This window comes from Typopeltis vanoorti, chromosome 10, assembly GCF_054136105.1.
Source record: "Typopeltis vanoorti isolate ZY-2024b chromosome 10, IOZ_Tvanoo_1.0, whole genome shotgun sequence".
NCBI classification, from domain to species: domain Eukaryota; kingdom Metazoa; phylum Arthropoda; class Arachnida; order Uropygi; family Thelyphonidae; genus Typopeltis; species Typopeltis vanoorti.
In genome coordinates this window covers 51,560,923-51,577,242 of record NC_143558.1, presented here as the reverse complement: position 1 = coordinate 51,577,242, position 16,320 = coordinate 51,560,923, and the positions used below count along the sequence as shown (strand labels likewise).

At 35.5% G+C, this 16,320-nt stretch overlaps 1 protein-coding gene across 1 annotated transcript in view; it reads right to left on the bottom strand.

Moving 5' to 3' along the window:
- Positions 1-16,320, bottom strand: part of LOC150102415 (muscle-specific protein 300 kDa-like) — a 288,507-nt gene that overhangs the window by 194,090 nt on the left and 78,097 nt on the right. The window contains exon 6 of the mRNA XM_090399573.1: positions 9,931-10,086. Within this exon, the coding sequence (XP_090255699.1) occupies positions 9,931-10,086 (156 nt within the window). The remainder of the gene's footprint in view (positions 1-9,930; positions 10,087-16,320) is intronic.

The following is a 16,320-nucleotide window of genomic DNA, read 5'->3' as shown; positions in this document are numbered from 1 at the left end:
TATAGGGAACATTCCACACATCTGTGTCCATCTTGGTCATTATTTACTTCTGGATCCTCTCAATCATTTCCTCATACTTAATGAATCCAAGTGACCAAATCTATGCACAGCAGTCTTTGGATGCACTCATATCAACATTTTATAAAATGGGAAAATAACTGCCTTATCTCTACTAGTCTTCAACATCTATGAGCTTTCTTGCCACTTTTGCAATTCTACCTTATCAATTTCTTCCAAAACAACAGTGATGTTAATGTCAAAAGCATATAACATTACAATTTGTTACATTTAAACTGGCACATTTGCACTTACTATCAGTTTAAACATATCATCTTGCAAGATCATTACATGACCCTTATTAATTATTATCCTCAGTTTAGCATAATCAGCAAACCAAATATTTGAACTCATATCATACCCAATATTATTAATGCAGAAAAACAGCAGCAGTAGCCTAAGGATAGTTAGCATTCACTAATCTTCTTGATTTTGCTCCATAATATACTATTCTTTGATATTTATTTATCTGTTTATCTATCAGCCACTTCGTTAACTGTGTTACCAGCTTTGTGTATATATATCCTCACATGTTCCAAGTATCCTGTCAAATAACTTTGCCAAAGCTAGCAATATCATGATATAGCATTTCCCTTTGATCCAAATGAACCATGCTGTTCATTTGAATGTCCTCCCCATCCCACAGAGTATCATTTATTGATAAACTCCATTCCTGAATTCCCTCTATTCAACTTTTCTAATCCATCACTCCTGAGATACAGACTAGTCTATAATTGCCACATTTAATTTGTAGCCTGCTTTATGTAATGGAACTCTCTTGCTTTCTTTTTGCTTCAGTGGCACCCCTGGCCAGTCTGGAATACTGCCAGTTCTCACACATTTCCTCACAACACATGGGTAGATATCCCATCTAATCCCAGTGCTGTATACCTATTGAGCCTTTGTAATATTTGAACACCTTCAGCTCGTCTACTGCATTCTCACTTTCACACAGAGAAATTTCTCTGAAACTCTTGTAGCTGAATAATATAAGCACATAAACAAAAGAAAGATATTTAATTAGCCAAATATTTCGGTCTGAAAATTGCAGACCATCTTCAGTGGAACTACAAGAACAGTTTTAAAAAATACAAGGTGGAATACTAACAATAGATCATTTAAAAATAGAACAAGCCGCGTGAAGTTATATCACTAAGTATTAAAGGGAATATTATTAAACAGAGACATGATTAAAATAAAGATATTAATTAATAATATTAAAAACATAAAATTAATATGAATTAACGAGTTATCCTGATTAGACTTTCCCAGATTTTTGATACAGATATACAGTCATTCCGATTCAGGTTAGGATGATAGAGTAATGCCTCTATGCTTTCTTTGAATAAACGTTCAAATTTATAGTAGGATCTATGTAAGAGGCAAGTTTTTGACCAAAGGATGTTGTGGTTAGTTTCAATCCCGTGCTGAGCCAATCCAGATTTTTCAGGTTTGTTGTGAAGAATGGAGGATTGATGTTCTTGGATTCTTTTTTCAAGAGAGCATCCAGTTTGTCCAAAATAGGAGAGATCAGTTGCAGAGAATTTGATAAACTCCAGGAAGAGACAGTCGAGCATTTGTCTTTAGGAGAAGGAAAATGGGAAGATAATTTGTTAATAGGTGAATACGTAGCTGTTAACTCATATTTCTTCAGAATTCTTGAGATAGGTTCTGAAATCCCGGAGATGTATGGAACTGGAACTCGATGTATTGAATCTTTGTTGTTTAGTGGGTGGTAGATTATAAGAATCGAGAAGATGTTGTGTACTCTTTTCAGAAAAGCCATTAAGTTTCATGTATTGTTGGATAGTAGAAAGTTCTTTCTGTAGAAAATTAGAAGTAGAACAATTAGTTTTGACTCTTCTGATTAGACATTTTATGATTCCTGTTTTTTGACAAGGATGATGGGATGATTCTTTAAGAATATACCGACCTGTGAACGTTGGTTTCCTGTAAACTGTAGTTGTAAGAGTATTTGAAGGTGACCAGATGAGGAGAACATCTAAAAATGATAACTGGTTGTTTTTTTCATTTCCATAGTAAATTTTATATGATGATGTAAGGAATTGATACTGTTTAAAAAAGAAGGTAAGGAGTCTTTGTTGTGAGGCCATATAGTAAAGATGTCATTTATATATCTTATCCAAAAGGATGGTTGAGGGAAAATAGATGAGGAGAGGACTTTTTCTAAATGTTCCAAATAAAAGTTGGCTAAAGCAGGAGAGAGAGAGGACTTCCCATGGCCATTCCTTCTACTTGGCTGTAAAATTTGTTTTGACATAAGAAATATCCAGAGTGTATTACGAAATCGAATAGTTTTATAATGTCTTCTGGAAAGATGTCAGCCAATAATTTTAAGGTCTCTTTGAGAGGTACATTTGTATATAAAGATTCTATATCAAAGCTTGCCATAAGATCTGTAGGTTGCAATGAGATATTTTTCAATTTTTCTAAGAAATCTGAGGAGTTTTTAAGAAAGGAACTAGAGTTGCCTATCTGAGATTTCAATAATTTAGATAGATATTTGGTTATACAGTAAGTAGGAGAATCAATACAATCTACTATTGGATGAAGAGGAAAGTCAATCTTTATGTATTTTAGGAAGACCATAAAATCTAGGAGGTCTTACAAAATGAGTTTTAAGTCTTTCAATTGTGTCTCTATCTAAACTGATGACTTCATCTAGGAGAGAATTTAATTTCTTTAGTTGTCTGTTGGTTGGATCATAATCAATTTCTTGATATGTGGAGCGATCTTGAAGTAAAAGAGAAAGTTTTCTTCTGTAATTTGCAGAGTCCATAACTACTGTTGCTTTCTCCTTGTCAGCTTTGGTGATAATGAGGTGATTGTTTTTTTCTCAAGGACTGTAAAGATTTCATTTCAGAAAGAGATGTTGGAAGGAGGAAGTTTGGCCTTAAGTAGAGAAGAAGCGACTTCTAGGCAAAGAGCATTAACTTTATCACTAGTTAGATGATTGAGATTCCATTCAAACTTAACTAGGAAATCTAGATATGGTATCTTATTAGGAACAATAGAAAAATCATGTCTCCTTTTGACAGGATGAGGGTTTCGCTATCAGTTAGAGGACGTCCGGATATATTGACAATCCAATTATCTCGAGGTTTGAAGGGCTTGAATTGTTTAGAAGAAAGAGCTTCATATTTGCAGTTTAGCTGTTGACTTAGTTTATTATATGCTCGTTGAGTAGAACGTTTAGCCACATTTAGAACTATGTGTGAAAGATGCGGATCCAAGTTTGTGGAAATATAGGTGTGAAGATAAGAAATATGATTACTGTTAATAGCAAGATCATGTTTAGCAGCTTTAAGTTGGTTGAGGATTAAAGATAAGCTGGTGTTCTGGTAAATATTATGAGCTCCAGGAGATTTTATAGTTTCTTTAATCATAGCAAAATTGGGAATAATCTTGTTGTCGCGGCATTTTTTTAAAAAATTGATCTTAGCTAATAACCTACCTTGTATAACTGAAAGTTTTCCTAATTTACCACTTATTTTGGTGGCATTTTCCCCATAAAGGATTAAAATTTGACATTTTAAGGCTACTTGTGACATAAAGATTGAATAATATAAGCACGTAAACACAAGAAAGATATTTAATTAGCCAAATATTTCGGTCTAAAAATTGCAGACCATCTTCAGTGGAACTACAAGAACAGTTTTAAAAAATACAAGGTGGAATACTAACAATAGATCATTTAAAAATAGAACAAGCCACGTGAAGTTATATCACTAAGTATTAAAGGGAATATTATTAAGCAGAGACATGATTGAAATAAAGATATTAATTAATAATATTAAATAACATAAAATTAATATGAATTAATGAGTTATCCTGATTACTTTCCCAGATTTTTGATACAGATATACAGTCATTCCAATTCAGGTTAGGACGATGGAGTAATGCCTCTATGCTTTCTTTGAATGTTCAAATTTATAGCAGGATCTATGTAAGAGGCAAGTTTTTGACCAAAGGATGTTGTGGTTAGTTTCAATCCCGTGCTGAGCCAATCCAGATTTTTCAGGTTTGTTGTGAAGAATGGAGGATTGGTGTTCTTGGATTCTTTTTTCAAGAGAGCGTCCAGTTTGTCCAAAATAGGAGAGATCACAGTTGCAGAGAATTTGATAAACACCAGGAAGAGACATAGTTTTGAGCGTTTGGCTTTAGGAGAAGGAAAATGGGAAGATAATTTGTTAATAGGTGAATACGTAGCTGTTAACTCATATTTCTTCAGAAATCTTGGGATAGGTTCTGAAATCCCGGAGATGTATGGAATTGGAACTCGACGTATTGAATCTTTGTTGTTTAGTGGTGGATTATAAGAATCGAGAAGATGTTGTGTACTCTTTTCAGAAAAGCCATCACGTTTCATACTCTTGTAGTTTCTATATTCGGCTATGAAATAATGTTGGATTCAATATCCACTTAATTTGAATAAGTTTGCATCGCCGAATGAAGCCTTTTTGCTCTCTTTTTCAGTAATTTTTGATGCCTTTTGTAATGTGACACCTTTTTTAGCAACTTGTATCATAAGCAACTTGTATCACTTCATCCCGAGTATTCTTGGTCTAGCTCCCACTGACGAGACCTCAAAAAAGGTCGAAATTGGTCTGGGTAATGACCTCCCACCCATAATGTATAATGTCATACATCTCCTAGGAGATGTGTTTTACATTATGGGAAAATAATAATGACAGTGATCAGAACTTGCTCCACCTTTACTACGAGTTGCCCATCATGAAAGGTTGGCATATGCTTGTATCCGCCGAAACTTTTATAGTCTCTATATTCGGCATGAAACTCTTGTAGTTTCTCTAAAACTCTTGTAGTTTCTATATTCGGCTATGAAATAATGTTGGATTCAATATCAACTTAATTTCAATAATTTTGCATTGCAAACGTGAAGCCTTTTGACTCTCTTTTTTCAATAAGAATTTTACTTTAAAAACACAAAAATAATCCTAACTTTAAAAATGGTATACCAATACTTAACAATGTGTAAGAAATACGAATTATGTATCAGAGCAGATAAGTGTCTTTTAAAATCATTCAATTAATTTTTAACTTATTAAGAGTATAACAAACTAGTAATTTGTATCCTATTATTTAGAAAGCTTCAATATATAAATTTTGACTAATGAAGATAATTTAAGTCATCACAGGTTTAAAATTATGTACTCATTAAATCCAAAGTAAGTTGAACCAAGCAAAGTACAGCATGTCTTTCAAAAGTATTACAAACAACAAAACAGAAATATAACAACATTTTTATGTTTATTACCAAGATGATGTTTTTTTTTTGTTTAAACTAACACTAATGAATCACAAAAGCCAAAACTCCAAATTTTTGTAGTCAACAAAGCAAATGATTCTGCTTACTACTTTATACACAAATCTGATTGAGTGTCAAAAATGGAACCTTCACACATCAGAAAAAAGTGCGGTATTGTTTTTCACTACTTAACTGAAATTTCCAGTGACACACGAACAGGGGCAGCTCATGCGTAGGCACTGCAGAACTGTAGCACCCCCAATTTTTCTCAATATATAAATATATTAATTTATTTATATTTATTTGTAATATTTAATTTTATATCAATAATCCTATACAATTCTCTTATTTTGTATAAAAAATAATAAAAATTCATCTTGTAGCACTTAGGAGGGCGAAGGATGCTAGCAGCACTATGTTTACCACAGTGTCATATTGCTAGTATTTGCTACTCACACAAGCATGTGCACATCATAGTGAGATGGGAGCTATTAGCATAATGTGGCACTGTCCATCACGCAGTTCCACTGTTTTTTATATGCACTTTGTGCCAGTAGCAGAGTGTTGGTAGTGCTTAACGTGTTTAATCCGTCTCTTTAAATATTTGGACATTACAATTAAAGACATAACATTTGTTATAGTTTTTATTTTAGAACATTATTGGGGTTATGATAATGGATTTTATTTTTAAGTAATCTTGAATTATACCGAATATAATTTTATCAGTAATAAATAATATTTTTTCATGAAACAAAACAAGAAGAATATATTTTATTTTAAAGTAATTTTGAATTATATCAAACTGTATAATTTTATCGATAATAAACAATATTTTTTCATGTTTAATTTTTTTAAAAATTTTTACCATAATTTTGATATTTTATCCAAACACGTATACACTGAACTTACAGTGTGTATGTCATCATCATGCATATCAAGGTTTTAGGCCTAGCGTGGCCTGTTCTGGCCTTAAAAGTCATCATTGAATCTTTCAAGAGGACGTCCTGGTTTCCTAATGGCTTGTACTTTAAGGCTTGTTTTGGTAATCTTTCTATTTTCATTCTTTGAACGTATAGTGTGTATGCATATTTCGAAAGTTGCAGCACCCCCACAATTTCAAGCCACGAGCTGCCCCTGCACATGAATCATACAGAATAATTGCAGATAAACATGGAAACATGACATAAGCAGCTATTCAAGACTAATTCTGTGCTGAAGAAGAAAAGAAAGGAAACAGTAATCATGCAGAATGATTCAAAGAGATAAAGAGCAATTTTCAACACGGTTCCAAAAATCCCTTTGCTGGGTAGGTGAAAACTAGATATGAGAAGCAACCCAAAATTTTGAAGAATTTGAATAGTGCACACAAACCTGTTGTAGTACAACCTACCACCACTATAAAGGGTGAGCAGTAGTACCCTTTGTGAATCAGTATGCCAACAGCCAGCAAGCTGAGAGATTGGATTCTTTGGTTACATGCAGATTTTAAGGAGCAAAATAAATTAAATAAAGAAAAATAAGATAAAGAAATCCACCAAATGACGAAGAATTTGGTGATAAAGCTATGCGCTAAAGCAAAACATTTTTTTTGTGGTATGAATGCTTAAGGATGAATGGATGAATGTCTGTTGATGACAATGAGCATTCTGGACAACTGTTAACAAGCACAATACTAGAAAACATCACAAAAGTGCCCAAGGCTATTCTTGCAGATTGTAAGCGAACTATCCATCATATTTATGAGATTGTAGGACTATCATACAGGACTGTTCAATGCGTTTTGTTGAATGCTTTCAACATGAGATGCACTGCTGCAAAATTCCGCCCACAAGTACCTTGTTATTCAACAGTTCCTGACTTCTAGAAACATGACAGTCATTTCTCCTCCCCATTTGCCGGATCTTTCCCCCTACAACTTTTTCTTGTTCCCTAATATGAAATTCCAGCTGAAAGGGCATCATTTTGACATGCTTCAGAGGGATCCAGGCAGAATTGCCAGTCACACTTGAACACTTCCAAGGATAACTGGAATCATGTAAAAGATGATGAGATGGCTGTATACATTCCCAAGTGGAAACTAGGAGTTAGGGTAATTTTAAAAAATATATATTTATGAGATGTACATGCATAGATAAAGTGAAAGCCATTAAATTTCAGTTTAGGACATTAGTTCCTTTCAGTTACAATCTCAATTGTTTCCATAACAATCTAACTAACTGCAATATACATTGTTGAACATTGTTGATGTTGAAAGTTTGCAGGAGGATTTAAATAAGCTGGTAAAATGGGCAAAAGAAAATGGATGTCAGTTCAATGTGGAAAAGTGTAAAGTCTTGCATTTTGGGATTAAAAGATTACCAGCTGTGTACTACATCGATGGAAAGGTACTCCAAGAGATTGATGAGGCTAGGGACTTAGGGGTATTGGTAGATAAGGAGATGAAGTTCAGAGGACACATTGCTAAGGTGTCCAAGATTGCACATAGGATTACTTGGTTGTTGAGGAACACACTGACATCCAGAGATAAAGAGGTTATTATTCCCCTTTATAAAGCATTGATACTTCCACATTTGGATTACTGTGCTCAGGTCTGGTCACCTGGATTCCTTGGAGATGAGGAGGCTGTGGAGAGGGTTCAGAGAAGAGTGACCAAGTTGGTGAGTGATATAAAAAATGCTCCCTACATTGATAGATTGAGAGCTTGTGGATTGCAGAGATTGGTTGATAGGCGAAGAAGAGGGGATATGATAGAAACATTCAAATTACTAAAAGGTTTTTATAGGATTGATGCAGGGGAAATGTTTCAGCTGTGTGATAGTGATGGAAGAACAAGAGGTCATCTCTGGAAATTAAAGAAGAGTGTGGTTAACAAAGGTGTCAGAACAAGGTTTTTTGCCTGGAGGGTGGTGAATGAGTGGAATTCATTGCCTGACTTTGTTGTGAGCTCTTCATCTGTAAATGAATTCAAGAAGAGATATGACAGATATTGTTTTGCTAGCTTGGGTCTCCCGCGATGAGTCTACTGACTCCATGGAGATACCCGTAATAATAATAATAATAATAATATGTTTTACCACAGTTACAATTTGTGCTCTGAAGATACTGTTAAGCTCTATAAATAAATAATTTATTTTCTTCTGGTGCTATCTATACTGTGAAGCACTATTATGAATAACTACTAGCCTAAGCCTACCCATATGGACTGAAAAAGTCTACTACATGGACTTCAAGTCACTAGATTGAGTAATTATAGATTTCTTTTTTTCTTTTAAGTGGAGAATACACAGAGGATTTTATATAAAACAAAGCTAAAAGGTGTAACTGAGTTGCAATGGCAAATAATTGATGCTTGCAATTCTCTCTCAGCAGATATAGTACAAAAAAATTCAGAGATCAGATATTGTTTTGATATTTGACAGGTCACACGAGATGCACATGCATGGATATAGTGAAAGTGATTAAATTTTAGTAAATTTTGAGATATATAAGTGAAAACTCTGACTATCCCTGATAGTTTACAAAATATACGATTTTGTTTTTGGTAATTAAACTAGATATGCTTGTTATCACAATGCAAAGTTTCCACAGAAAAGTGGTGGTATTTTAAATACAAATATTTTTCAAAATGAACTGTTACTATCTTAAGAGTTTATTTTTCACTAGGTTAGACTATAATAAATTTAGTTTAATTCTTTATCCCAGTGAGAGCAAACAAAGTTTGTGCCTGAAAATATCTTCAGGACTGAATATAGTGTTGTCCTATCTTACCTGGGTAAGTAGTAACAAAACTCTGGGTCTGGCTCCCACTGAAGAGTCCTCAATAAAGGTCGAAACTAGTCTGGGTAGTGGCCAATCCCTTAATGCATAACAGTATACATATCTGCAAGATGTGTTTTGCATTCTGGGAGATACTGGGATAGGAGTGTTGGTAGCTTGCTTCAATTTTGCTAGAAGTTGCCTGGTGTTGTGCTGGTTATCTTACCCAGGTAAGATAGGACAACACTATATTCAGTTCTGAAGATATTTTCAAGCACAAACTTTGTTTGCTCTCACTGAGATAAAGGATTAAACTAAATTTATTATTGTTAATATCTTACTTACCTAAGGTAGTTTTTCCATCTACACAATGAAAGTGGGAATATGCAACAACACGTTCAGCGTATTTTATATTAAGCCAAATTCAAGTCAATGATTCATATCTAATGAAAATTTGGCAAATATATTAGGCTAATCTATTGATGATAAAGGTCTCAAGAAGTGATCATATCAATGTGTTCCAGGTCACCCTGTTGTCACAACAAAAAAGTCATTTCACCTCAAGAGTTAAAAAAACAAAATTAGAGATGCAGTAGCTGCAGTTATGCTTGTGATGTTGGAACCCATACGAAAAAAGCTGAACTAAAAGCTAAATGTATGTCAAGCTATACATGGAGCTCACTCGTGGAACTTGCTACCGCTGTAGCATACATTTTCAATAAATATTTAAACTTTAGATGCCAGCATTCGTTTGTAAAAACCACATATAAATAAATTAAAAATAATATCAATAAATAAGAATATAATCCATTGATTAAAAAGCTCACCTTTGGGAAAAGGGCATCCCAACGTTGGTTGATATTTTTAAGTTGTGTTTTAATTTCTTTTGAGACATCATCTCTGCTAATTGCACTAAGAAACTCTCCAGAGTCTGTTACTTTAGCTTTTTTTTCTTGCCATACGGGTAGATCATGAAAAAATTCCTTAAAATATAAATACCATTTTAATACTATGCATAAATCATATGCATTTAATTCATGTTCATATGTACTTAAACATGTATACCTTATAAGTCAGCATAAAAGAAAATACTTGAAGTAAAATAAAAATTGCAGAAACATGGGATCATCTTATACTTCAGGTATCAAATCTGAACCTTTGAATTTAGCAATGGAAAACAATATCATCTAGTTCATTCAGTAATGTGCATGTAGGATGTTATGTTAAAGATGGATGTAGTGTTCAAACAAGTTTCTGCTATTACATTATGTTAATTAGAATATCAGCTGCACAAACATCCGCATGGATAAAATATATCAAAATATTACCTTCATATCGAATTAACATGTATATATGTTAAGGACAGTATGGAGGTTAATATACTGATATATTAGTATATTTTGTATATAATATATTTGTATTTGATAAATATATTCACTAGGGTAAGCATGTATTTTTCATTTAAATCCTAATGAAACCTTATGTATGATGATGATCACATGAATTAAAATATACAAAACTGAAGACTGGTATAAACATATCAAACAACTTTACAAATCATCTCACATACCAGGAGATATCATTCATAAATTACAGTATAAAAAAATATGTTCTGGGGAGCGCTTTCGCTTGGTTGAACAGCAGGAAAGAGTGATGACAAGTGGCGATCCCTGGAACTTACAAAAGTAAACTGTCAGCAAGAGATAAGGAGTGGTTTCTTTGCATGATGGGTGGTTGACATGGAATGATTTGCCTGATAATGTGGTGAGAGCGAGATGATCAATGAGTTTAAGGAGTGGTATGATAGACATTGTGATTCCGAGGGACTTCCCACGATGAGTCTTGATAGACTTTGTGTTCTTAGGAAGGACCTCCAGCGATGAATAAATAATAAAAAGCTGTTCAGAAGGCAAATTTTAAACTTTGTGGCCATCTTATAGCAAAGTATAGATTGGATGTTGTTATATTATTATTTATTATTATCACCCCAAGACCTCATGGAGTCAAAGACTCATCTGGGAGATCCTTTTATCACACACATAGCTCATCACACCTGCCTTGAACACATTCAAACTCCTTGAAGACACCACACTCTCAGGCAAGGCATTCCAATCATTTACAACTTGGCATGAAAAAAACCTTCCCCTCACTCCCACCCTCTTTATACAGTTTCCAGGGATGACCTCTGGTTCTTCCCCGATCTCCCACTATTTTCTGTAGAACCTCTCCAGCATTGATCCTATAACAACCCTTTACCAACTTGTAGGTCTCTATCTTATCTCCTCTCTTCCTCCTGTCCACCAGACATTGCAAGATGCATCTTTTCAATCTTTCCTCATACTCGACATTCAGGCGGTCAGAAACTACATTAGTCAATCGCCTTTGAACCCATTCCAACAACTCTTCATCACTTCTGAAAACAAGGTGACCAAACCTGGGCACAACAGTCCATGTGTAGCATAATCAAAGCCTTATACAATGGAACAAGAATCTCCCTAATTCTGCACATCAGTGTCCTCTGCATTATTCCCAGAAGCCTTTGTGTTGTCTTCATAATTTTGGCTATGTGTCCACTAAATTTCAGATCCTTATCCACTATCACCCCCAGATCTCTTATTTCTTCCAACCTCCAACAATATATCCTCACCAAGCATAAATTTTGCATCCCATCTTTGTTTTCCAAATTTTAAAACCTTACATTTTGCAACATTGAACTCACATCTCCATTTCTGTGCCAAATCACTCAATTTATTCAAGTCTTATTGTAAGGCCACAACATCTTCACTACTCTTCATGCTTCATCCCAACATTGCATCATCTGTAAACAATTGAATATCTCCATCCAAATCTTCACCAATATCATTAATATACAAGTTAAACAGTAACGGCCCCAAAACAGATCCTTGAGGCACTCCACTAGTGACTTTCAGCCTGGATATCGCTCACTCATACACAACTTGTTGATAACTATCAGACAGCCAGTATCCAATCCAATGCACCAATCTAATATACAACCCCATCTGCTCAAGTTTGACTATCAATTTATCATGAGTTACTCTATCAAAAGCCATTGCGAAATCCAAGTATATTACTGTGTATCTTTTCCTGTCCAAGGAAGCAGTCACTTTATTGTAATATGTAAGTAGATTACTAAAACATGACCTACCTTTAGCAAATCCATGCTGTCCATCAAAGATAATACCATTGTTTTCAGCCCAACTCTGTATCCTAATTCTCACAAGCTTATCCAACAACTTAACCACAACACCTGACACACACATAGGCCTATAGTTTGATGCTTGAGTTCGATTACCTCCTTTATGAAGCATCACAAACTTTCCCTCCTTCCACTCCTTAGGTACTTGACCGAATGCAAGACTCATATTAAAATAATATGTCAAGACAAGTGTCACTCCCTGGCACATTCCTTCAGAATATGTGGTGATATATTATCAAGTCCCACAGCCTTATTAACATCTAGTTTACTCAACTCCCCACACACCTCTTGCTCACTTACAGTCAGTCTCCCATCCCCATCTACTGCTCTCAGTCTCTCCATGAAGTCACATTCACAAGATTGAAAGACCTTTATGAATTGCTCATTAAGTATCTCCATCACACATTCTGCAACAGCTGTCTCCATACCATTTTCTCATATCAATGTCATCCTTCCATAATCATTCTTTCTTTTGCTGGCTACATATCAAAAGAACTCCTTAGGATTCTTTTTGGCTTCATCAGCTAACTGCTGTTCCCACCTCTCTTTAGTTACCCCTCACCAACCAAGTTACCCTCCTTTCCTGGTCTTTGTAGACCTCGTGGAATTGGTTATTTCTACTTCTCTTATGCTGTCTCTATAATGCCATTTTCTCTGTATCGCATGCATAATCTCTTTATTCATCAATTTCACACCTACCTTTATTTAACCTTCTCAACCTTGGAATACATTTAGACATTGCATCTACTAGATAGTTTTTGAAAATCCCCCAAGCTGCATTGATGTCTTTTCCAGCTAACTCCTCATTCCATGCTACACCCGCAAGTTGTCTCCGGAGCTCTTCATAATCCCCCCCCCCTTGTACTTCCACATATACTCTTTTCTCACATAGGTCCTCACACTGCTGGCAACCACCCAGGTAATCACCTCATGGTCACTCTCACCAATTGGTGGATGATTTGACACCTCATTTATAATTACATCCTCTGATAAGATTAACAAATCCAAGCAACTCAATCCTCGTGTGCTCTCCGTTACATACTGTCTGGGGTAGTTATTCCTGAAAAACTCAAGAAACTCATTTTCTTTACTTCCAGTTGCTATCTCATCATTCCAGTCTATATTGTCATAATTAAAATCGCCCATAATGATCACACTTTTTTTATTTGCTTCAGTAATTTGATTATACATTTCATTATCACCATCTTCCACATTACCTGGTCTATAACAATATCCAATCAAGTATTTGATTCCATTCACCTCTATCTCACACCATACGGCCTCAAAACCACTGTCACTATTTCTCTCCTGCATCTCTAACCTGTATGGACATAACTCTTTCTCTATCATCAATAGCCCTCCTCCTCCCTTTTTACCCCTTCTATCCTCACGAAATATATCATACCCTTCCATCTCTATTCCTGTCAGGATGTCGTCCTCTTCTGACCATGTCTCACTTATTCTGACAATCTTTGGGTGAACAGACACAATTAGTGCAGCCATTTCATCTGCCTTGTTTCTTATTAATTTTAGCATTTGTATACAAACACAACAGTTCATTTCTGGAACTATAGCTAGTTCCACTGATACCACTCACTCGATGTGATCTCTCCATGTTCAACTGGGGCCATTTCCCTTTCTGCTTCTTCATTTTAGAACCCCCTTCAATTCCAACCGTTTCCCCCTGATTCCTGGTCATCCCATTCCTTTCCTGTCTACACATGCTCTCACCTCCTCTTGGAGCATCCACCTTTCTGACACTGTGTACCCCTGTCCACCCTGAGTCTCCCCGTTTCATTCCTCCTCTTGCACACCCATTCTCTCATTTTCTATACTCATACCACTCACTTCCTCATTCATAACCACCTCTTCAATCTCTCCTGCTCTTTGACATCACTTCCTTGATCTGATTTATTCTCTCTCACTGTACTCACTTCTCTACAATCCAGCAGCAGTCTCTCCAAGCGACTCACACCATAACGACTCAAATGCAGTCCATCGCTCCCATACAGTTCACTTCTTCCTTCAAACTCATTCCACATATTAACAAACTGTACTCCCACCTCTTCACACATTTCAGCCAGCATATCATACATAATTCTTGCCCTCTGCCTCATCTCACCACAGTCGCAGCATCCTGACATCAGTTCTGACTTGCTCTTTGTCCTCTGTCAAATCATTCGTGCCAATTAAAACTATCAAATTCTTTGCTCGCTCACTCCTCATATCCAATGCCTATATCACTCTACTCATTTTACTGCCTGGAAAACATACCTTGTTTATCCCATCATCCAGCACACCTTTAATAATGGAGTCGCCATATAACGCCACTCACTCATCTTTCGTTAACTCTTTCACGTCATCATCATCATTAGTTTTAATAGTTTTTACCTGAATTTTGTTAATTTCAATCCGCATCCATTTCATCTCTTTCCTCATCCAATTCAACTTCCTAATCTCGCATCACATTCTCTATCATTCATTCTTTTTAATTTTCTAATGCTCAACATCCTCTTCTCACTTTCACTGTCATTCATCCTTCTGTGCTTCCGTATTTTCAGTCCAACATACGTCCGACTTTAGCTATCATTCATTCTTTCAATTTTTTCACTTTCGATTCCTGTATCACGGCATTTTCAATTTCATTTGTTCTCTTAATTTTGTTTCTTTCCACCACTCTAACCTCACTTTCGTCCTTATTAACATCCTTACAGTTTTTAAATCACTCGTTTGTTTTTCTACTGATTTTTTAACATTCTTTCGCATCTCTTTCACACCATCCTTCTGTTTCGATCGTGCACTCATTAACCCATGACATTCTCACTTCTGTCATCAATTTCATATTTGCATTCATCAATTCCTAGTTCAGGTCACATTTTGCACACATCCTCATTCCATCCACAAATCATTTATGTAATCAAAAGAATACACTTAACGAAACAACCGAAGTCTAAGTTAAAGTCATGGAATGACAAAGCCACTTCCATATTTAATCTGCCAGTTACCACTCTAAAGTCTAATAATAACAACGAATTCGTAATTAAGTTTAAGCAAAACAAAATCCCCCATACTAATAATAATGGTAGCGCACAACTTTTATAGCAGCTCTTACTCAAACAAACTCATATATACTTATTGTTGAAAATTTAGGTCTCTGATTGAGGATTGAGGTCTCTTCAGTGGGCCTGGCTCCCACTGAAGAGACCTCAATAAAGGTCGAAACTAGTCTGGGTAGATGGCCAATCCCTTTAATGCATAACAGTATACATATCCACATAGGAAATGTGTTTTGCATTATGGGAGATACTGGGTTAGAAGTGCCTGGTAGCTTGCTCCACCTTTGCCACGAGTTGCCTTGGTGTTGCACTACTTACTGGATAAGATAGTACAACACTATATTTAGTCCTGAAGATATTTTCAGGCGCAAACTTTGTTTGCTCTCACTGGGATAAAGGATTAAACTAAATCTATTATTATCATATATACTTAATTATTCCAAGAATACTTATCTCAATCGGGAGCTCTTCTTACACACATCCGCCATGCTTGGCTCACGAGCACCCTCTTATAGACCAGGATATGTGGATGGTAGTGACAATGAAATGTATAATCAAATTTGCCAAACAAATAAGAAAACAGTGATCATTATGGGCGATTTTAATTATGGCAATATAGACTGGAATGATGAGATAGCAACTGGAAGTAAAGAAAATGAGTTTCTTGAGTTTTTGAGGGATAACTACCTCAGACAGTATGTAACAGAGGGCACACGAGGATTGAAGGTCTTGGATTTGGTCATCTCATCAGAGAATGTAATTATAAATGAGGTGTCAAATCATCCATGAATTGGTGAGAGTGACCATGGGGTGATTATCTAGGTGGTTGCCAGCAGTGTAAGGACCTCTATAAGAAAAGGGTATATGTGGAACAAGGGGGGGGGGGTGATTATGAAGAGCTCAGGAGACAGCTTGCAGGTGTAGCATGGAATGAGGAGTTAGCT